The sequence below is a fragment of the Columba livia genome, chromosome 2 (genome assembly GCF_036013475.1).
Source record: "Columba livia isolate bColLiv1 breed racing homer chromosome 2, bColLiv1.pat.W.v2, whole genome shotgun sequence".
Classification (NCBI taxonomy): Eukaryota; Metazoa; Chordata; class Aves; order Columbiformes; family Columbidae; genus Columba; species Columba livia.
In genome coordinates, this window is record NC_088603.1 from 5,074,738 (window position 1) to 5,096,374 (window position 21,637).

General features: G+C 42.9%; 1 protein-coding gene and 1 long non-coding RNA gene across 7 annotated transcripts in view; one reads left to right on the forward strand and one right to left on the reverse strand.

The window, feature by feature from the left end:
* LOC110366334 (uncharacterized) overlaps nucleotides 1-5,937 on the reverse strand; it is a 63,901-nt gene extending 57,964 nt beyond the window's left edge. Inside the window, exon 1 of one of the 3 annotated variants that reach the window (XR_010469914.1) lies at nucleotides 5,553-5,937. This is a non-coding gene — a long non-coding RNA (uncharacterized LOC110366334). The remainder of the gene's footprint in view (nucleotides 1-5,552) is intronic. The other 2 variants (XR_010469913.1, XR_010469912.1) reach the window with 2 other exon arrangements.
* Nucleotides 5,012-21,637, forward strand: part of CRHR2 (corticotropin releasing hormone receptor 2) — a 146,981-nt gene continuing 130,355 nt past the window's right edge. The window contains exons 1-2 of one of the 4 annotated variants that reach the window (XM_065050323.1): nucleotides 5,012-5,269; nucleotides 18,464-18,557. In XM_065050323.1, the coding sequence (XP_064906395.1) occupies nucleotides 5,204-5,269; nucleotides 18,464-18,557 (160 nt within the window). In that variant the 5' untranslated portion in view covers nucleotides 5,012-5,203. Of the gene's footprint in view, nucleotides 5,270-13,751; nucleotides 13,929-18,463; nucleotides 18,558-21,637 lie in introns of those variants that run through there. The other 3 variants (XM_065050319.1, XM_065050321.1, XM_065050322.1) reach the window with 3 other exon arrangements.

The following is a 21,637-nucleotide window of genomic DNA, read 5'->3' on the forward strand; positions in this document are numbered from 1 at the left end:
AGCTGCCACATCATCTCTAGAATGAGTTTAACTTTAATGGCTTAGGGGATGAATAAAACATGTGATACTTACTTAAAATTGGATCCACTCAGATCCTGCACAAGAGACCTAAAACCTTCCTGAAGTCCCGAATAGCGATCCAATCTGTCCACTTTCCCCAAAAGCCTGTGCCATTTGATTGCTGATACTAGGAATAAAACCTGCATTTTGCACTGAGTATGGAGAGAGCCTAAGCAGAGGTTGAGACTAGGATCAGAAACTGAACTCAGGATCTTTGGCTGTTTTGATTCATTGAAGTTCCAGCAAGAAGTGCAAGGATCACTCCGCATTCGACTGTGTATCTGTAATTACTACATACTCATCTATTCCTGATCCCAGAGCTTTTTCAGTCAAGGCTCGACTTCAAGAGGGGGTAGGGAATGTGCTCATTCGAGATACCCATAGAACAGATACAGCAGCTGGAGCTCAGTCCCAAAAAACTGTCCTATTGCTTAAGACCCATGGTGTCCCACTTTGCAGATGGATAGTCCAGTCATGTCACCCCTGCCATTGCTCTGCTGGTGACACATCCATAGAACAGGGCTCTGGATCTCACTTGAGGGGATATATTTGATATTTTCTGTTGGTTCCCTTTACTCTAGCTGAAAGATATCTCTAAGAAGCCATCCAATATTTCAGAGAGACAAAGTTGGCACATAATTCAGTCTGATTCCACCCTTTGGGTACTTATGTCTTCTGTAATGTTTGTGATTATTATTAAAACTGTTTATCAAGTTACTTATTTGTACTGTAGAAACTCCTCAGGGTTCCAGACACAGCAGCGACCTTACTGTGCTAGATGTTACACCAAGAGCTGGCCATGCCTTTCCTCCAGTGAGGATGCTTTCTGTACAGTTTCACACTGAGACCAGTGGGAATACTTGCAGGTTTAGAGTTAAAGATGTGTCTAAGTCCTTTCAGGAGCTTTGAAAACTATAAATAAATAAACCACCAAACCAAGCAAGAGAGAGTCATCCTTGTATGGACATGGTTGCAAGCATTATCTGAAAGTCATTTGGGCAAGAACTGAATAGTTGCATCCATGCCACGATGCCATATGGAGACTTGTTCCATCCAACTGATCAGAATTATCATGTTCTTCTCCTGTATTCCTGAATCTTTATGTATTTATCTCAAGAGTCTTGGTCTGTTTCCTAAATGAACAAGGCTTACGTATCATATGCCGTATTCACATGCGCAAGTGTGTGTATGTCTCTATCTGTATATGTCTATCTCCATTTTAAGTCTTGGATCAACTTCACCCATAAAGCCAAACAGTATGAAGAATGATCCTACAAGTTTATAAGAGGACATGACCAGGATAGGAGTCCCCAGGCACACCATGACTGAAGGAAAAGCTGCAACATGAGCTCAGCCCTTAAGGAACACAAGGGGATCTGAAGAGGAGTGACCTTATAAGCAACCCACGAACAAAAAGATTAGGTAGGACTTTGCAGTCAGCTATAAGGGGAAAAGCCCTGGAAATGAGACTGTAGGAATGATTAGTTCAATCCTTAGATAGTCACAATTTGGGCTTGTTTTTTCTGTTTCAATACAGCTTTTAACATTACGAGGCTCTGGTTCTGGACAGTGCAATAAACACAGATAAATCGTAACAAAAAGCCATGGAGTGATACGTTGGAAAACCTTCCTGGTTCTGGGGCAGATGACCTACGTCTGTGCACATGGATCTTCAGGATTCCTTTACCAGTTCTCATGAGTTCACGTAATCCTGTTGCATGTGAGTTTCCAGTCCTGGAGGTGAATGTTTAAATGCAATAAAAATTTGTGCTGGATTTATTCCTTCTTTTGCGTTTTCATGAAAACATTCATATTAATTGGAAGCATGCAACTTTGGGTTATGGTTTTGTTTTCTTTTAATAACAAAAGGAAACAAATGTTGGTGTGCAACTAACAGGGGAGGAAAAAGCCAGGCAAGCTTTAAATATTTAAATGCATTAAAATCATTGAATAGCCAGAGGAAAAGAGAAAATAATGCTGCATTGTGAAAACCTTTGTTGGTGTGTTAGGAGAATTCTGGGTCCACTAATGTATATAAGTGCCCATCTTCCTGCTGTGATATTCATGCTGTATTAAGTGGGATTCCTGCATGGGATTAGGGATCTAAGCCTCCTTGTAAGTGTTTTAGAAAGAATGAGAAACTGTTGGTTTATACCTTTCTGAGCAAATTACAAAAAGCAAAATAATTCAGCAAGGCCCCAAAGAAAAATGTCCAGGTGCTCCTGCTTCTAAGTAAGGCTTGCTAAGAATTTGCAGGCCCTGAGGATTTGTTAGAACTCTTTCCTCTGTGCCACCATGACCTTTATGCCAATTGATTTGGATTAATTAAAAAAAAATAAGGTAGGAGAAAGAAAGTGTCTCCTGGAGAAGAAGGTACCATCTCCATGAAAGGAGACCATTGGCATTGGCAACAGGTGACCAGGGCAGACTTTGCCCATCAGAGGTGACGGGCAGCGTATGACACTGCTCCCTGTGAATATCCAGCAGCTGGGCTGGGAAGGAGCAGGTCACATCTGCTCCTGCTCCAGAATTGCGACTGAGGCTCGCGTGTCTCAGGACACAGCTGGGCTTTCCGGGACAGTCCCAGCTGCAGCTGTGGGCAGGTACAGACTATGATTCGCAACACAGCTGGCCGTCCTCTGGGCAGATGGGATGGAGCAGAGGACAAAAGAAATCTTATTAGGCTCATTTGCTGGCACTGGGAAGACCAGAGCTTGGCCTGATGCCCACAGTCTGACAATACCACAAACACATCCATTGTACGGAGAGGCCTGGCTGGATGCAGAAGGCAGGGAGTAATTAGTCTCTCAGGAACTTACGGGCCCCAACAGTGTTGGGTGTCCAAATCTTTAAGACTCCAACTCGCTTAGCACCAAGAGCTGCTCTGTGGCAACAGAGCAAGGAGCCACAAGCCCCTTGAGCAAGTGTGTCACTGCACGTATGGCAAGAAGATATGGGGTGACCTTGTTTTGCCTGTGGTTGCATAGAGATCCAGACTGGCAAGTACCCATAGATGAGAAGAGCATGACAAATGTCTCTTGTTTTAGAGGCAAAGTGCAAGAAAAAACCACATAGGGTGCTTTTGGGTTGCCTGTCTAGGAGGGTGTATGTTCCCAGCTCAGAGGTGCTGTTGGGAAGTCTTACAAGGCTTGGTGCTGGAGAAGAAAGGGTTTCTCATTGAGGCTGGGGAATAAAAAAGGGGACACCCCACAGGCTTAGAGATTTTGGGGAAGGTGTGCTGATTAATTTGGTGACCAACAGGCTGAAACCCTTTTGCCCCAGGGTACCCAGTAAGTCTGGACACTTGTTCCTCATTATCTTTGAATCATGGAATCATTTTGGTTGGAAAATACTTTAAGATCATGGAGTCCAAACACTAAACTAGCACTGTCAAGGCCACCTCTAAACTATGTCTCTAAGAACCTCATCTACACATCTTGTAAACCCCTTCTGGGATGGTGACTCAACCACTAACCTGGGCAGCCTGTTCTAGCGACTGACAACACTTTCTGGGAAGAAATTTTTCCTAATGTCCAATTGAAATCTCCCCTCATGTAACTAGAGGCCGTTTCCCCTTGTCCTATCAGTTGTTACTTGGGAGAAGAGACCAACCTCCTCCATGCTCCAAGCTCCTTTCAGGCAGTTCAGAGATCAGAAGGTCTCTCCTCAGCTCCTGTTCTCCAGCTGAACCCCCAGGTCCCTCAGCCGCTCCCATCAGACTTGTGCTCCAGACCCTCACCAGCTCCGTTCCCTTCTCTCAACTCGCTCCAGCACCTCAAGGCCTTTCTTGGCATAAGGGGCCCAAAAAAGCCCCCAGAATTCGAGGTGCAATGGTAGAGGTTCTCATTGCACCTAGTAATATTGCATGTGGGGCGGGGGTGGCTGTTCCCTTACTCCTGAAGGATTGGCAGGCAGTTCACAATGCACATAGTGTCACGGAGGATTCCACCATCCTTCTCAAGGCTTGTAGGGGATCCACAGTGCGCTTTGTACCTGAGCAGTGGTGGAAACCCATTGCTTTTGAAAGTTTATGGGCAGTGGAGTTAACAACGCAGCTGCTGCCTGGTGGAAGTGGGTGTCAGTGAAGTGATTTGTATTGCTCCTGGAGGACTGTGGTGGGAGTCTGCGTTGCACCTAACTCTGGAAATAGGTACCCATTGCACCTAGAGCCTGGGCAAGGGGAATCCTCTTGCTCCTGGAAAATTTGAGGCAGTGGAATCCCAAATACATGGAGTGGTGGGGAGGACCCCTGTTATTTCTGGAGGCTTGTGTGGAAGGCGTCCCCATTGCACCCACTGCTTGGGGAAAGGCTGAGGGAGCTGGGTCTCTTTAGCTTGGAGGAGACTGAGGGGTGACCTCATTAACATTTATAAATATATAAAGGGTGAGTGTCAGGAGGATGGAGCCAGGCTCTTCTCGGTGACAACCAGTGATAGGACAAGGGGCAATGGATACAGACTGGAACACGGGAGGTTCCATTTAAATATGAGAAGAAACTTCTCAGTGAGAGTAACAGCACACCGGAACAGGCAGTCCAGAGAGGTTGTGGAGTCTCCTTCTCTGCAGACATTCAAACCCCCCTGGACACCTTCCTGTGTAACCTCATCTGGGTGCTCCTGCTCTGGTGAAGAGGTTGGACTGGATGATCTTTCGAGGTCCCTTCCAATCCCTGACATTCTGTGATTCTGTGATTGATTCTGTGATTCTGTGAAAAGGATCTGTATTGCACTTAGTGTTTGGGAAGGGGGAACTGTGGGCAGTTAAGCCCCTGTTGCACCTGGTGGAGGAGGGGGTGGCGGGGGAGGGAAATCCCTCTTGCATGGCGTGTAGGGGGAGAAGTGGCCCCTCACTCCTGGAGGCGTCGACGGTCGCGCTCCCCGGTGCGCCCGCAGTCACCTCCATCCCCGAGGCGCCCCGGGAGGAGGGCGGGCTTGGCTCCCCCGCCCGGCTCCCTCCCTCCCTCCCGGGGGTTTGCCCTGGGACACGCCGGCGGCGCTGGGGCCGGCTCTTCGGCGGCGGGCAGGGGTCAAGGGCAGCAGCGGGGAGGTGTTGGGGGAGATGCCAGCGCCGGGGCAGCGCGGAGGCTCCGGCTGAGCGGGAAGCGCCAGCCCCGGGGAGCCCCCCCCGCCAGCCCGCCGGCCCCATGGCGGGGCGAGCGCCGCAGCGCAGCCTCCCGGCGGCAGCGACCGCCGCGCTCCTGCTCTTGCCCGTAAGTGCCGAGGCCGGGGAAGGGTGGGTGGTGCGGGGTAGGGAGGGAGGGAGGAGGGGGCGACGCCCCACGACCGCAGGGAACCCACTCGGGTTCAGGAACCTCACAGATCCCGCCCGCCTCCAGGTGCTGGGAGACCCGTCCCGGGGAGCGTTCCCTGCTCCCTCGCAGATGCAGTTCGTCCCCGGGCTCTGAGGGATCTGTCCCGGGGTCATTACCTGCACCCTTACAGGTCCCCCCCCCCCCCAGTCTCCAGGCCCTGAAATACCCCATGGCCGCTCACCTCTGGGTCTTCTCAGAACTCATGACGCTTCCCTGTGAAGTTGCCACCTCCCCGTTCCCCATCCTTGCCAGAAATGTCCACCACAGGGACCCCACTGGAGTCACAGCTGCCAGCCCCAGAGAAAAGGGGTTTTTCTGACACCACCCAGTTCACTGGGACAGTGTGTGGCCACATCTGGTGCCCATTGTCCCCAGACTCTCTCCCCGGTCCCTCTTCTCCCAGCATTTGTCTTTTTCACCGCAGGGATCAGCAAAAAGTGGTGGGGAAGGGCAGGGCTCAGCCTCTGCATCCATCCCAGTGTTTGCTCTGAGTTTCGCTTGAGCAAAATGTACGAGAGGCTTTTCCTCCTGGTCCTTCTCCATCACGAACCTCCCCCTGGGTGATGCTGGGATGAGGTGGAGATTAAGATTGGTCTGTGTCTGACTGGACTTAAAACAGCATTCTCAGCCCATACTCCCGAGTCAGACTGACTTCTTGCATGTCTTGTTTGTTTCAAGTGATAGTTTTAAGTGTGGTGAGTGATACTTACAAATCAAAAGTGAGAGATTAAGCAGGAGGTTCATTGATTTTGTGCAGAATTTATAAAGCCTGTTCCCACAGCATTAAAAAATTGACAGTGATCCTTCTGGACTGTAGTTGAATTGGCGCATTTTTAACATTTCCTTAAGAAAAAAAATCTGTTCTATTTCCTTATGTTTTTGTTTGTTAGTTTCTTTGTTTATTTTTCTACTCATTAGTTTTCAAAGAAAGGTAGAGAGAAGCTGGGTCTGGGAAAGCAAAAGGCTTCAAATTAAGCAGCAGCTTAATATTAAAAGCTTTACCGTAGCTTTCTTAGAAGACAGAGAATATTTTCTCAGCTCTACCAGTGTCTTTTTCCCCAGTCAGAGATCAGCGCACATGGGATCACAGTGGCATGGGTCTACAAATTTGCTATTTTCAATCCCAAAACTGTTCTTCCTAATATCTTTCTTAATTTCTCTTCTCTCCCAGACTATGTTTTCACTTACTGGTTTCTTTTGGTCTATAAAATTATTTCAGTTTATGCTCAGAGAGGGGGACTTGCCAGTGAGGTTGTCAAAAGTGCCCAGGTACCGAGACCTGCCAGGGTAATTACTTTTCAATGAATCAAAATACGTTGTGCGCTTCCCCTGTAGATGTAACCTATGGGCAGTTTTCCAGTCCCCCTGTAAATTTTTGTAATTGGGCTGCTGCTTTAAAATCAAAAGGCAATACAGATTAAGACTCAAAATGTCAAGTTTCCATAAAATGCATTTAGTCCGAGAGAAATGTGTACTTGGAGTGTAATTGTGAGTGTTCTTATATGGAGAAGCTTGTTTTGATGTAGCTACTTTTGTCTGATACAGACTCATGTGTTCGCCTTTGCGATATGTGGAAATAATGTGCTGGAAGACGATCTTCATCCTCATGTATGGAACAGCTCTTGTTACTGCAGCTGTAGAAAAAGCCGAGTTTTTTTCTGTTCTTTGGGGGTGTGTTTTCCTCTGCAAATGTTGCTGGTAAATCTGTATCTCTGCTTTACAGCTGGATGAAACTATGCACCAAGAAGCTTAAGAGCAATATTTTAAAACTCTGGCCCAAATCCAAAGCTCTTAAGTTCCTGTTTGACTTGAAAACACTTGAAAATTGACTCAAAGTCAATGGCTCTATTCACATTTGTGGATTTGAGAAAAGGCAGAGCTGCTTGTGGGAACAGGCCCTCATACGATTAAGGGAGCTTAAGTTTTCACAGCAGCTGAGCAATTGTGTGTTATGGCAACTGCAGGTTTGCAACACTTAGGAAATGAGGCAACTTTCTAGTAAAAAATCAGATCTGCCATGTAAAAATGCTGGTGCAAATGACCTGTCAGATTTCACAGGGCTGATCAGCAAAAGGGTGAAGACTTGCACAGCAGGCTGTGAGATTTATATTCTCTTAAAGGGTTTCAGTGCATATGATACACTGGAAAATGCATTGACTTGAATGTGAAAAACAAACAAACAAACCATAAAACAAGAGCAAATGAATCTTTTGACATTTTGATCAATATCAAAATGTCCTTGCTGAGTTCAAGTAATTTGGAGGGGTGGGGGGGTTATTAATAAAAAACAAAAGCAAAGCTTGCTATAATTCACATAATCTCCTGAAGCTCCTAAAACAGCCACAGCAGTTTGAGTTTATCAGCCAGTGGTGACAACTTAAAGAATATTCCTGATGTGAGACCGCCGAAATTCAGTCCCTCCGTGAATTAATGCAGCATAAACATCTCATCATGGGGGGAGTACTTTGGCAGGGTTTAAATCTATGTCCATCTTGTGGTAATTACTGGATGTTTGAAGGAGGCAATTGTGTGCAAGGATGAACGTCTGATGTTGGATAGCATGTAGTTTTGCCATGAAATGTTTCAGTGATATTCATAGCTGCCCTCAGCTAGAAAGCAAGCAGCCTTTAGCTTTTGTTCATATAAGGAATCTGCTTACATGTTATTGTTCTGTCAAGAGTGGAAGAGAAAGAACGATTAAGTCTCCTCAACTCTGTGGCCATCGTGTTGCAAACCAGAGAGCAGTTGTGCCTCTGCCAAAGATGGTGGAGGAAAAGAGTGCGCGGATATCATTGCAGGGCATTCTCTAGCAGAGCTACATGCTTATTTAGTTTCAGTCTCATAAGTTCTATCTCTACTAGTATATTAAGATAATCAGGACAGCTCTTCAGCCTTCAATCCAAATGCCAGGAAGTGGCTTCTGGCCATGCTATTGAGCTCCTTCAGCTTCTAAAATGAGGAGCGTGTGTGCAAACTGACTATTGTGAACAGTCTGTGGTGCAGCTTAACTTGCACATCCTTCGCTGGAACTGTTTGAGATACCGCTAGATTGCTTGGGGCAAAAACGAGGCCAGGAACCACTCTAAAAATTTAGCAGTATAAATTATTAAGTAGTTAAACCAGACCTTTGCACTGCCAGATTTATTAGCTTAGATGGAGTATGCTGTGCTCCCATTGCTTATGGCTCTCAATGAGTGACTGAGGGAGGCATTTTCCTCTCAGACAAACTCTTCATTGCTTTGAATTCAGAGATCAGCTTTCATTGTGCCAGAGATTACTGTGGGATCCTGCTGGTGATATGATGGTCAGAGAGATTCACAATGAGAAAACAAGGGAGTGGATGATATCAACTTTTAATGTTTCTGTTTTCTTTTTATTTTCATTTTGTCCTATATAATATTAAATAAAATATTTAAAAAATATTACCAAACATTTGCACATTTTTGTATTGTTTTAATAGCTCTTCAGATTTGTTTTTTGGCTGGAAGAGGAAATGGGCATAGTAAGAAAAGGCTGAATTTGATCCTTTTTAGTTTATGCTACTTTCAGGCTTGCAGCACTGCAAATCCAAGAAGGAGGCTTTGGAGAAAGGCTGGTTTACTTTAGATTACAATTTTATCCAGTAAATGACATTTCTGCAGGAATTTACTTTTCCACTCTATGTCTATAAACTGAAACAGATAGATCAAATCTTTTTTATATACACACCCTTCTTTCTTTTAGCCTACACCAATTTTAATCCCAAAATTAGCCCGTTCTCCCTTAAGTGCAAACATTAATTCTTGGATGTAAAGCTGGAGCTGTCCAGCGAGCCACATGGCAACTCCTTGTGTCATTTAGAGACACTGATATGTATCAAAGCATTGCATCAACGTTGTCTTTGCCTCGTTATCTTTCTATTCATAACTAAATGTATTCTCCTGCTTTGCTTTATCAAAAAAATTCTTTATAAAGAATTATTTTATTTTACTGCTAATCTGTTTTTTAATCTTAACAGCTTTTAAAATAACTGTATTTGATATGAGCTGGCAAGTGTCGGGTAAAGAGCTTTATGTGTTTTATTTTTTTTCTCTGAAGAGCTGGATAAATTTTTTTCTATGGCCCTTTTTATAAGAGAAGGCAAATACAAACTAGTCTTTCACCATTGCAATCAGTCAGCTAACAAAAACGGTCCTTCAGATTAACAGCTGTTTCAGTTTCATCAGTCATGTCCAAATGTATGAATGAGGATGGTAAAATACTGGAATAGGTTGACCAGAGAGGTGGTGGATGAACCATCCCTGGAGACATCCCAGGCCAGGCTGGACGGGGCTCTGAGCAACCTGAGCTGGTGAAGATGTCCCTGCTCATGGCAGGGGTGGCACTGGGTGAGCTGTGAAGGTCCCTCCAACCCAAACTATTCTATGATTCTATGAAAATTACACTTCCATTTTCTGGTGCCAGTGTAGGGATAACTTTCCTACAAGGCTCTTTGGCAAATAGCATGTCATGCTTTCATAAGTCCTGAGCAGTTCTCTGGGCCTGGGTTCATTTGAACTGGCTTTCACAAGCAGAAGTTCTGCCGGCTCTGCATGATCTTGACAAAGGCTGTGCCATTTGGGAAATGCTGTGGCAGGGATAATGACGTTCTGAGAAAGCCAGTTCACAGAGGTGGGTTTTAACATTCTGTCCTGACCTTTGGCTCATAGTCCCTCATTGCTGTGTGAGTGAGCCCACATTGAGAGTCGGGAGCTGGCACCATGCTGCTCCTGCTCCTGCATGTCTTCTTCCCCAGATTGACAGCTTTATTGTGGCCCTAAATGGGTGGAGAACTTAGAAGGTGTCCTTGTCCAAGAATGATCAATTAAACAGCGTGTGTTTGTAAAGAAACATGGTTTGTTTTCACTAAATGAGAAAGAAAATCCATTTGATATTTCAAAACCTGAAACATACTTCTTCAACAGAGCTGTAGGAAATTGAAACTAATTAAAGCTCTACAAACTTTTACGTAATCCTGGCTAAATAACTATTCACTCTGGGTTGTGTATGCCGGGAAAGTAAATTGTGAGCAATGCAGATGGAGATTAAAATACATTAGTTGTCCTCACTGCAATGCTAAACTCTCGCCCTGGTAATAGTAGCTGAAGTGCCAGAGAACTGGAAAGGAGCCACCTGCCTCTGAGGGCTATGGGACAATCTCTCTTGCTGTTACCTAAGTTCCTGGGACAAGGGGGGCTTTTTAAGTGCTGTTATCTCTGCGCTGACTTAATTTTGGGAGTGCTGTCCTCTAGCAGGAGTGGCTTTTACAGTGGAAAGGAAGTTCTGGGAAGGAGGAGGAAAGAAGGCAAAAGCGAATTGAAGGAAGTGTACTGATGAGTCCGATCAGGTTGCCCACGGGGCTGCCAGCCAGGCTCTGCTAGCAGCCGTCTCAATGCATGGACTAAAGTATCAATTCCCTTTGAGTGGCAGTAGCAGACTCCACAGCCCAGACACAGCTTGGGTTTCAGGAGGTTCATGCCAGCAGAAGCAGAGGTGGTCCATGAGCCAGCACCCATGGTTGTGCTTTGTTGTGCGGCCATCACAGGAGCAACTCTTCTGCACTTGGGTGACAACAACCCCATGAAAGCTACAGGCACCTGAAAAGCTGCCTGCAGGAAAAGGACCTGAGGGTGTTGATCAACAGTGGTTGAACATGAGGTAGTGTGTGCCCAGGTGGCCAAAAAGGCCACCAGCGTCCTGGCTTGTGTCAGGAATATTGTGGCCAGCAGGACCAGGGCAGTGACCATCTCCTGTACTGGGCACTGGGGAGGTCAAACGTCAAATTCTGGGGGCAGTTTTGGGCCCCTTATGCCAAGAAAGGCCTTGAGGTGCTGGAGCAAGTTGAGAGAAGGGAACGAAGCTGGTGACGGTCTGGAGAAAAGTGTGATGGGAGCGGCTGAGGGACCTGGGGGGTTCAGCTGGAGAACAGGAGCTGAGGGGAGACCTTCTGATCTCTGAACTGCCTGAAAGGAGCTTGGACTGTGGAGGGGGTTGGTCTCTTCCCCCAAGTAACAAGTGATAGGACAAGAGGAAATGGCCTTAAGTTGTGCCAGAAGAGGTTTAGATTGGATATTAGGAAAAATTTCTTCCTGGAAAGGGTTGTCAGGCATTGGAACAGGCTGCCCAGGGGAGCAGTGGAGTCACCATCCCTGGAGGGGTTTAGTATTTGACATATTTTAATTATGATTAGGCGAACAGAGTTGAAAATATTAGAAACCTGAGTGAAGAAAACAGTGTTCAAGATACACCCTCTAAACTGTTAATTACAGCATTGCCAATATAAAGGATTTGGAAGTAACTATTATCTATTATTCTTTTTACTGCAGGAACTGTATGTCCTAAAATCAAGGAATGAAAAAATAATTTATGCTGGAAAGAAGTGCTAGAGGTCCCTTGTCCAACATCCTTCTCAAAGCAGAGCTAATTCCAAAACCATATCACGTTGCTCAGGGCGTCATCCAGTTTACTTGTGAAAATCTACAAATATGGGGATTTCACAGTGTCTCTGAACCTCTTTTCACAACATCTCTGAACCTCTTTTCACAACATCTCTGAATTTATTTTCTGATATTCAGCCATTACTATGGTGCATTATTTTTCCTTCATCCCTGTGAGATTTCCTCTTGCTGCAACTTGTGAATAATATCTGCCTTTTGTCCTTTGTCTGTAAACTTCTGAGAAGAGTCTGACTCCTCTGTAATTCCCCTTCAGGTGGTGAAAGACTGTTGTTAGACCTTCTCTTATTCCAGTCTTGGAGTTAAATTTCGCTGTGCTATGTGCTTTTCAAATACTAAAGGTAGGCTCCAGCCCAAGATCTAGCAGCTTAAGGAAGAAGCAATAGAAGGAAAGAGAAGAATGAACCAGTGAGGTGACACTGGTCATCAGCTGTGACCTTTCCTGAGTCTTGGGTCAAAGAATCATTTTATAGGGGTTAGAGAGGCACCATTGTCAACATTCCATGGACGGTGAGAGAAGATATCACTAGCTGACTGAAGTCTTGATCCAGAATAGGAGATGGGTTTTTACCATTTTTTAGGTGGGAATGTGCTGGCAGAGTAGCAGTACTATTTTATCTAGCCGCTTGGATTAACTTAGAGAAAAGCAATGACAGGGAGTTGAAAGGGCTGAAGGATGACTTGAAAAGGAGACTGGTTTCCTTGAACTGTGCTAGCACTCTTTCCTTTTACTGGAACCTTAGCTGACTCAGGTTTCAGGTTGCAGGTTCCTGTGGAAACTTGTATTTTGGCCTTCTATCACAAACGGAAATTATTTTTCCGGTGAAGCAGAACCAAACGATTGTGTACTGCTGAATGCTGTTGCACCAACAAAGTTACTGAGCTGAGAAAAGCCAAAGATGTCTTGAAGAAGAGGACTGATCTTTTTCAGTTCTTCAACAAGCAAAGTATTTCGTAGAATCATAGAATCATTTCGGATGAAAGACACTCTCAGGATCGAGTGCAACCATAACCTAACCTAACTCTAGCACTAAATCGTGTTCCTAAGAACCTTGTCTAAACGCCTTTTAAACCCCTTCAGAGATGATGACTCCTCCAGTTCCCTGGGCAGCCTGTCAACCATGCCGGCCCTCTTATCACTGTCCTTTAATAAGCATCTCTTTTGCGTACATCCTGTGCATGAAGTAACCAAATGACAGCGAATATAAATCCATCCTGGCCACAGAGAAGACTGATTTCCCCTCTTCTCCCAGGCTGTCCTCTGTTTTCCTCTTTAAGCAGCATTCTTCACTCCCCTGGTTGTGCATATGCCTTCGGGTGATTAGTAGTCAGCAAATATTCTGGCTCTCCTCACTCCACCCCACGTATTGCCATCTCTTATTAGAGAGAAGGAGCTGCTCATATGAATGTTGGCATTTGTTTTAAGTGTATTCTGCTGAATACCTGGTGTTTTCCCAAAGCATCTGTTTTCACACACAAATACTGGTGATGGCAGGAACCTCCGTAAAACTTTGCAGATGCCACCTGCCCTGGAAACCCCCTGTCTGTATATGAAGAGAGTATGGGTTTTGTCAAGGAAATGTGGGATTTCCTTTGATTTTGCTGCATTGAGCCCTCTCACTAATTATATTTTTGTGGCGAAGATATATGCATCTGTTTCTCTAAACTGAGCTTCCGTAGACACAAACTTCATAGTTTATGCATTCAGTTGGGCCCCTGGTCTGAGTCAGTCCTCCCCAAACATTCAGATGAACACTCAGTCTCATTTTAGAAATGCTCCATTTGGAGAGCTTTGATTAATAAGATTACATTTGAGTCAGGAGTATTTTTCAGATTAGTTTATTTTAATTGTTTAATTAAAAAACTAAAAATTAAATACAGGTTTTCCCTTTTCTTTTTTTTTTTAGATCTGGGGCAAAACTATGAAGTAGCAGCTTTCTGTGGGCTGAAGACAATTTCATTGCACTGTTGATCATGAAACAAGGTAGAATTTAAGGTCTCAGTGCTCCCAGATGTTTTACAGCAACCCTAGGAGAAGGTGAAGCAGGAGTCTCAACCACAGTGCTACTTCACAGAAATGGAGGGTAGGAATAAGCATTCTCCTAGCATGATCTATGCCATTCCTGTAGATGTCTACTCAGGAGGGGAAATTACTTTGATTTCATAAGAGGTACAGATTTCTCGTTTAGACCGAGACTTCATTTTAATGTGGCAATGGAGGCACGACATGGAACCTTCTCTTGTCAACTATACACTGAGCCCATTTTGTGGTTCATAACCACAAAATTGTTTGGTATTAGAAGGTCACTTCATCTTGCCCAGGAAAAGAAAGAAAACAGTAATAGTCCAGATAATTTGATAAGATGGTGATGTGTTCCTGTCTCCTGTAGCTGTCACCTCTAAGAATATTTTTACCTCTCCTTTTGTGTGTAGCAGCCAAAGAAAATTTAGGAAGGATTCATCTAAGTTACTCTGTCCTTATAGTAGGGGGTGAGAGGCAACAAATGCAGTCAGTGGAGACTTAAAATATGGCAAATGAACCACACCTGAAAATTTCCTACTTCTCTTCTGAATTGCAAAGGAATTTCCCATGTGATCAGCTCAGCTGCTGCTTTCTGTTGTGAAGTCGGTGCTATTTGAGATAAATCCCACAGCTTTTCTGTTAGTGACTTTCTGATGAGATGCTGTTACAGTTCCATGGGCTGGATTTCTTTAGATCCTCGTAAGTACTAGATGCTAGAAAAGGAAAATTTTTGTTCTGTTTTTCAGACTATGTCTCTAATGTCAGCACCCCTGCCTTTGTTCAGCAAGCCACCAGCACATGTTTTACAAGGAGGCGTAACAGTTTTCTGTAAAAAGCTGGCTTTTATTAGACAACTAGAATATAGTATCTGGGAGTTCTTATGTGAGAGTGGGAAAGCGGAGTTTAAGCATCTGTCCATGTTTGGCAGCATTTGCTGCCTCCCGAGCTTCCCTCCCCTACCTTGGTGACACACGTTGTTCTGTCATGTGTCATTCTTTGCCACTTCAACTCTTTCCTTCATGTTTCAGTTGTCTTGACTCCACCTGCTCTGCTGCTTCTTTTTACTAGATATTTAAACTTACAAGATGCTGCCCCTTGTATCTCTGTGGTAGCCCCACACCTGCAGTTACAGTTTTGAATCCTATTCACAGCTGTGGGGTTTGTTTATGTTGCCATAGCCATTTCTTACATATGCGAGAGAAGACAACAACCTCCAATGCAGTTAAATTACAGTATGAGTGTTAATTTGTTTATATATAGATATGTACATATATATATATATATATAAATAGTTACTTAGAGGAGCACAATAATCACTCCCCCCAGGACTCTATGTTGTTTTTTAAAATTAAGTCACAAGTCCTCTCTAATCTGCATGAAACAACCACAAATTCAGTTAGAAACTGAGAGGAGGCAAGACCGTGATGGGTCAGGTATTTGTCTATGCCCAGGGCTCTCCATATGGTTCCATCGAGTCATGTTACATATATCATATAATGTTACATATGTGTTTTTATGACTTCATGTTGGTAATTTATGAGAGCACTTGTGTGACAAATAATAAATTCTGCACAAATAAAGGCATGCAAGGTTGGAACCCTTCTGTTTTCAGAAGACCACACACTACTTTTAGTGCCTTACAACTTCTAACAATGTAACATAACAATATATTACTCTTAGGTTGTTGCCCTTTTCATGTGATGTTCCTATATCTAGAGGTGATCTTAGGGTGAGTTTCTCTGTTTGTGTCTCATAACTGCATACCTTCTGATGGAGATAAAGACCTTTCATGGATTAATGAAGAGCAGTGGCCATGACCAAGGGGAAAGATCTAACAAAATGGCCATGGGAGGTGCAGTGACACACTAGAAAAATTCATCCACTCCTTTTCTACAAGTCCTCTCAGATTCCAACAGAATGTTGACCAAGGACTCCACATATTGCTCTGGAGTGGCAGAAGTGTCCTACAGACTAGTGCTTGGTGCCCTCGCTTTAGAAAGTAAAGGGCTTCTTTTCACCTTACTCTCTGGATCAGTGCATTATTTTTATTGGTATAAATGTCCATAGTGGCTTAGAGAAATTAAGACAGACATTTCTGTGTGTGTTTCAGGTAAATGTGTGAGACAAAGTAGAATGGATTTGATGGGAAAAGGTCATGGAAAAGTAGCAGTTTGAGTAAAGTACTGCGTTACAGCAACTAATATTTCAAAATACATACACAGTCACGGGCCGATTAGGATCATAGAATCATAGAAAGTCCTGAGTTGGAAGGGATCCACAAGGATCATCTGGTTAAACTCCTGTTCATGCATAGGGCAGCCCCACAGTTCAAACCATAATTATTTATAACTATCACACCATAATTATTTATCTTTAAAATTCTACTTTACTTAAATGTTTCTCTTTTTTTGCTGTTCTTTATTTTTTTAAGAGTTTTTTTAGGCTCTTGGGGCTTGTCTGCTTTAAATACAATTTTTATAAAGTATCACACAAAAGAAAGCTGTTAACTGTGGTTAGTGGGGAGAAAACGAAAGCAAAAGTAACATAGTATGTAGAAGGCACTTTTCCCTCTAGCCAAATGAACCTAAGTTGACCCTAAAGCAAATGTGACATTTAACCTTTCCTGTTCCTACACACCCTGGGCTGAACTAGACCTCTGTCTGTTTGTTCCCATCATCTTACGAAGCGGACAGCTGAACATGCCATGTATTTACAGTACATGGAGATGTCTCGAGTTTCTTCTTTGAAGTGAGACAGTGCTTTGGCCTGTGAAGTAGCAGATGAGTGGAGGGACAGAAGGGAAGAAATGGGAAGAAATACTTCTGTTATGTCACCTCGTGTGACTGGGTTGACAGGACCACTGCTTTTTGGAAGGCTCATTTGGAGTTCTGTGCCTTATGATATGGCCCTGGCTGAAGAACAGAGCCATTGCCTTTCCCTGTCTCCATGGCTTGACCATGCATGGTCAGTGCCCTGAAAGGTTTTGCGATGGGAGGCAGGAGTTTGAGTCTTCCTGGAGGAAAACAGCACCTTGGTGTTTACTTGAAAAGAATAAAGTCTGAGAAAGGTTTTTTTGTTTGAAAATGGCCTCAGGTTGCACCAGGGAGGGTTCAGATTGAATATCAGGAAACAATTCTTCATAGAAAGAGTTGTGAAGCAGTTGAACAGGCTGCCCAGGGAAGTGATAGAGTCACCATTCCTGTAGGTGTATAAAAGATGTATAGATGAGGCTCATAGGGACATGGTTTAGTGCTAGACACAGTTTATGGTTAGACTCGATGACCTTAAGGGGCTCTTTCAACCAGAATAACTCTATGATTTGATTATTCTATTATTTTATTTCAAGACTTCCTATTTTGTAAAATAGCAACAGAGTGAGAAGTACATATAAATGGTATTGTACAAAGAATAGTTCTTCTTTAGAGACCAACGTTGCTGGTGGATTCTATTGTCATGATAATTTACTCCACTTCTTATTAAACAGCAAGGAATTCAGTGGCATAAAAAGGGTTCTGCAATCACTTAATGCACCTTAAAGCACTGAAATGTAACATCAGCATTCAAGGAGTATGGTCATTTCCTTGAGCAAAAGCTGCCTGTATTATATTAGTGTCATTCTGCATAAATAGGAAAGCAAAGGCATTTTGTGTGTTACCATGGCTTTATATCCCCTCAGAAACAGTCAGGAAGATTTTGTTCCACAGTTTGAAAATGGAAGTTTCTGTCACTGGTGTGTCACTCCTGAATTTGCTTACAACATTTAGTTCTGCCTTTCTTAAAGGGCTTTTAAAGAGCTTCTCTTGCTCCAAGCAGTACCCCAGCTCAGCTGTACGTTGAGATGTAAAGTTCTGTGGTCTTCTCTCCTTTGTCTGCAGTGGGCACTTCAGTAATTTAATTTTTGAGTGTGAAAATGACAATGAATTCCTTGGATTCAACTCTAAACATATATTTCCTAAAACTACTATTATCCTGTACTGAACCTGCAGCGTTCTTGAAGTGCCCATTTTGTTATTACTGCTTTCTCGATAGCATTTGCCCTCAGTGGAGGGGTTAGCTCTCTGAATTATGAGGGTCAGAAACTTCTGTCTTTTTTACTGGCTAAAAAGAGCCAAAGATCACCTTCCATAGGTGATCTTTTTCTTACACAGTCAACGAAAATAGTTTCCTCACACCTTCTGGATTGCCCTTTGCCTATTCCTGTCTCTCCCTCTGGACTGTATCAGGATCTTTAGCAGCAATATATCTGTTAAAAGTTAGTTGAGAAAAATTCCACACATGATCTTCAATGGGATGCGATTCATCTTCTCTATTTTAAGCATCTCCTTTTAGGTGAGATAAATCGTGAGCTTTGTTAATGCTATTGACTCCCACAAGAAGAGGTCCAGGATAGGTGGTTCATCTCATTACATATAGTGAGACGAATGCCACCTGATGTCATGGAGCAATTATAACCGTAAATCTTCTCTGTCATGATGGGATGTCTGAGCTAATTATGAATGGGAACTGCTATATAAGTTCTGGGGATTGGAATGATAAAAACCTATCCATGCAGCTGCTTTACTGTTTGTTTTGTTTTGTTTCTGTCTGTTCATCCAGATAGTTCTCCACTGTGAATCTTCTGTGAACCTGCCCTTGTCTGTTCTACTGGAAAAGTACTGTGAAGCTTTGTCAGCCCGCACCAATGTCACAGGTATTTATTTCTTCATTTCTTGTTGGCTTCTTGTTACTGTTGGATCTGTTTTCAAAGTGTCCTTGCTCCAGGAACATCTTTTCTTGCTGAGATAAACATAGTGCCACCAGCCTTGGGTTTTCATTGGCAACAATCTACACTGCTGTGACATGGAAAGAAAGCATTGAATTTTGCACAAATGGCATGAGCTTCATGTGAACTAATAGTGACAGATTTTTTTGTAATTTGTTAAGCTGACTGTACTTACTTACTGATATGATCATTGAAGGTCAGTACTGTTTAAGTGTCGGTATCCATACTGGTGGAGATTTATTGCCAAAGGCTGTCCACGTTTCTCCAAGTGCAGAATGGGACATCCAAGCTGGGTAGGTGAAGACAGGTAGATGTGCTAGTAAAATCCAGCCTTTGTGTGGTGGTCACTGTGGAAACTGGGGTGCTCTGACAAAACTGACACCTCATATAAGCTAGGGATGTACCCTGGACCATTTCAGCCAGATCAATATCCCATTAACAACTCTACTCCTTCCAATCAGAATACAGTACATACAGCAATGATTCTTGCGTTTGATTCTTGACTAAAATGCACCAGCACAAAAATGATGCTGTAATAGATGTCAAACTATATCCTTTTCTTCAGAAGTGCGACAGGCATACTCTGAGCCACTCCTTTGTAAGATGACCGCGGGTTGTGTGCTGTGATTAATGATGTTGCTGGGGGAAAAAGCAGGATTGTTTCTTTCCCCCTCACTTCTCTTTCCCCTGGAAAATCTTTATGCAGGAAGGAAGTTTAAAATGTCTTGTAATAATGTAGATATTATCATTTAGCCCATTCTCCAGCCCTGAGAAATGACAAAAGAAATGAGGCTGAAGGAAGAAAACAATCTTTTTGTATTTGATATTATAATAATTGTGTTTTAATCTGACTGTATCAATTCCTTAGGGACAATAAGATGATCTAGATAAGACAGAGTGAAGGCTGAAAGTTCTGTTGCCTTAACTGCCTGTTAATTTGCATATAAATGGTGTGTTGACCTGTATTATGAATCTAGCCTGAGCTTTGCATCTTGTGCCATTGTGTTTCAGGGAGCAACTCTGCCTCGTGTTATATTTGCTTGTATAAATTTTAATGACCATCTATCACATTCTGTAGCTGAACACAAAAGAATGATAGATGAGGTTCTGCAAAACCTTCCCTAATTCTGGATGTTTATTTTAGGTATTCTTTACTTTGTGAATATTTTTGTAAATAATATTGTAAAACTTGCCATTAATTCATAATGTATTTTTCCTTGTCCAGGGCTCCTATTGAAAAAAATAAAAAAAAAATCCCACCAGGCTGTCTTAGAAGCTGGCAAAAAATTTACTTCTCATTTGTTGACAAAACAGTAGTTTTCTGGGCTATTTATATGATGCATGAACATGCAGGCTGAGTGCAACTACTGTAATAGCATTTTAATATGAAAAGGGAAGAGAGAAGTCACAGAAGCCTCTCCTCTATTGCACATCATTGTAAGGTATCACTGATCAAAAAGGTAAAGCACTGCTCTGAAGTTAATGAAAATTGACTGTCATATAGAGACAATCCAACATGCAGCTTTTCTAGAACATACCTTCCTACGATGCTTGTGACCATAGCCCTTTCTGCATCATGATTCAAAATCCTCTGAACCTGCACTCTTCTTCGAGCATGGGCTTATACATCTAGTAAAACCCAAAGCTGCTTCATGTTCAGACAGGTTGGACATCAGCCCAGACTCAGGCATAAGCGTGAAGTGAATTTTTGGACATACTAGGAACAAAAGTTCACTTTTTTTGCATAGTATAGGCCAATAGGCTCTTCTCAATGTGGTGGATAACCAACGTGGTGCTTCTAACCACTACATGTTCTTTTCCATAGCAATTGTACAATCTTCAAACAGGTCCGGACTATTCAGCTATGATTTTTCTCACTAAAAATGGAAGTTTACAATATAGTGATCTGCTCTCCATAGTCCATAAAGTTCTAGTTGGTACAGTTAAAGTCCAAAGCACAATTTCATCCTAAACTAAGATTCAAAATGGAGCAGAAATGAAATGCTTTTTCTATAAAGGAATCCAAGAATGACAAGCTCCTGTGACTACTCTAATTTTTTGATGTCCAAAATTAGGTGAGCTCTGTGCATCCTTCATTTTTAACCCTCATAACAGTAAGGATGTATCCCATTGAAACATTGGTGTACTCTATTGAGCAGCATGGAACCAGACCACGGAGTCTGCAATGTCTAAGGCTTTTCTCTGGCTCACATTCTTTGACACAGTGCAGATATCATATTTTATGGGGTGGGGGGGAGATCAACAAAATTCCCCAAGGAGAGCCATATTGAACAATCTTTATTTATAGCTGGGAGAGCAGTAAACATTTGAGTTTTGTAATTGGTTATCTTCCCTGTCTCTTTTCCAGAAGATGCTGTTAATTAGTCCAATATGTTATTTTCTCCCCCTATAATTTCTAACTTCCCCCCGCCCAATATGTTCATACTAAGTATCCCAAACAGATGGCATGAAATGCTTTTGAGAATTTAATGTATGTGTAATTTCACCGAATTGCTGAGTGAATGACATTGTAAATTCAGTCTGAAGTGTTTTAAATCAAGTAATATTTTTTTCAGAGGTGTAAGGTGGTAACTTACTCTCTCTTTTGGGTGTTTTTTTCTTGAAAAATCCCTGTTTGACACCTTCATGATTGCTTGGGTGCAGCTTTTGAGCTTGATGGGAATGCATGTTTTTATTTGTGGATCTGAGGAATAATTTTATTTAATTACTACTTTGCTTTCATATATAAGAGGAATTGGTTGAAATGGCAGGATTTTTCTATAGCAACTCAGCTGAGGATGTTTCTGATGTTGTAATTGCTTGATATGGTTTGGCTAGAGTTAAAGTAATATCCGGGACAGCTGAATGACTGTAATCCTATATATCTGGATGATACGTGATCTGAGTTATAGCTTGAATTTTTATAGAAACTTATTGGAAGTGGGTCCTCAGTTCACGCTGATATTCCATGAGTTTTGACTTTCCCATCTAAAATGTTTCCACTAAAG